At 49.0% G+C, this 1,548-nt stretch overlaps 1 protein-coding gene across 1 annotated transcript in view; it reads right to left on the reverse strand.

Annotated features, from left to right (window-relative positions):
- CPT1A (carnitine palmitoyltransferase 1A (liver)) overlaps window positions 1–1,548 on the reverse strand; it is an 88,000-nt gene that overhangs the window by 57,119 nt on the left and 29,333 nt on the right. Inside the window, exon 2 of the mRNA XM_011987085.1 lies at window positions 1,232–1,385. Within this exon, the coding sequence (XP_011842475.1) occupies window positions 1,232–1,372 (141 nt within the window). The 5' untranslated portion in view covers window positions 1,373–1,385. The remainder of the gene's footprint in view (window positions 1–1,231; window positions 1,386–1,548) is intronic.

A 1,548-nucleotide genomic window follows, 5' to 3' on the forward strand; every position in this document is an offset into this window, starting at 1 on the left:
CTAGATTTTTGTATTTTTTAGTAGAGACGGGGTTTCACCGTGTTAGCCAGGATGGTCTTGATCTCCTGACCTTGTGATCCGCCCATCTCGGCCTCCCAAAGTGCTGGGATTACAGGCTTGAGCCACCGCGCCCGGCCTCCACTTCTTTAGATAAACAGAATTGAGAACATGTCGACTCGACTGTATTTGAACTTATGTGGAGAGTTTCTTTTTTTTTGAGATGGAGTCTTGCTCTGTCACCCAGGCTGGAGTGCAGTGGCGCGAACTCGGTTCACTACAAGCTCCACATCCCGGGTTCAGGCCATTCTCCTGCCTCAGCCTCCCAAGTAACTGGGACTACAGGCGTCTGCCACCACGCCCGGCTAATTTTTTGTGTTTTTTAGTAGAGACGGGGTTTCACCGTGTTAGCCAGGATGGTCTCAATCTCCTGACCTTGTGATCCACCCACCTTGGCCTCCCAAAGTGCTGGGATTGCAGGCGTGAGCCACCATGCCCGGCCCTTATGTGGAGAGTTTCTAGTATGTGAATGTTTTATCAACGAAGTAATTATTACATCTACTTGCTGAAGTTTGGAAAAAAAAAAATTTTTAAATTTTTTTTTTGAGACAAAGTCTCGCTCTGTTGCCCAGGCTGGAGTATGGTGGCTCAATCATGGTTCACTGCAGTCTCTGCCTCTCAGGTTCAAGCAATCCTCCCACCTCAGCCTCCTGAGTAGCTGGGACTACAGATGCATGCCAACGCACCTGCCTAATTTTTGTATTTTTTGTAGAGATGGGGTTTTGTCGTGTCACCCAGGCTGGTCTTAAACTCCTGAGCTCAAGCGATCCGCCCACCTCAGCTTCCCAAAGTGCAGGGATTACAGGTGTGAGCCACTGCACCTGGCCCAGAAAAAGTCCTTTTTGAACAAGGTGCAAAGGATTCTGACTCAGACAGAAGATGTGAATTCTAGTCTTTACTCTGCCTTCTATGAAGTAGGTCGCTGGCCCTTGGAGCCTCGATTTCCTGGCCTGCTTTAGAGCATGCCAACTCCCTCTACCTGCCTAATGGAGCTGCTCCAAGCATCCAGTGAGCTAAAGTCCGTGTAACGGTGTCCCCAAGCCTTAAGTACCATGGAAATAGGTAAGTGATATGCAATCGCCAGTCTGAAACACGTAGACCTCAATCGCTGCAAGAGCCCCGTTCTTAGACATTAAAAGGCATACTGTGTAGATTTCAACTCATCTCCGCAAACCTTGAATCGGATGAACTTCTTCTTCCAGGAATGAAGTCCAGAGAGATAGATTTGCCTAAGAGCTTCATGGCTCAGCCGCAGGTCGATCCCATCCGGAGTGACCGTGAACTGAAAGGCTACAGCTTGGTGAGCTTCTGCCATCTTCAGGAATTACCTGGAAGGAGAAGGAGAAAATGTAACACACTTTCTGGGACCAGATACTAAAAAACCCCAATATAGAAGTGCCATTCCTTCTGAACTTAAGTTCTTCCTCCCCACTTAACAGCATCCGGGCCCATGGTACCCCAACCCTGGCCCTGGACATGCCCCGGAACCAC

This window comes from Mandrillus leucophaeus, unplaced genomic scaffold (assembly GCF_000951045.1).
Source record: "Mandrillus leucophaeus isolate KB7577 unplaced genomic scaffold, Mleu.le_1.0 Scaffold30, whole genome shotgun sequence".
NCBI lineage: Eukaryota > Metazoa > Chordata > Mammalia > Primates > Cercopithecidae > Mandrillus > Mandrillus leucophaeus.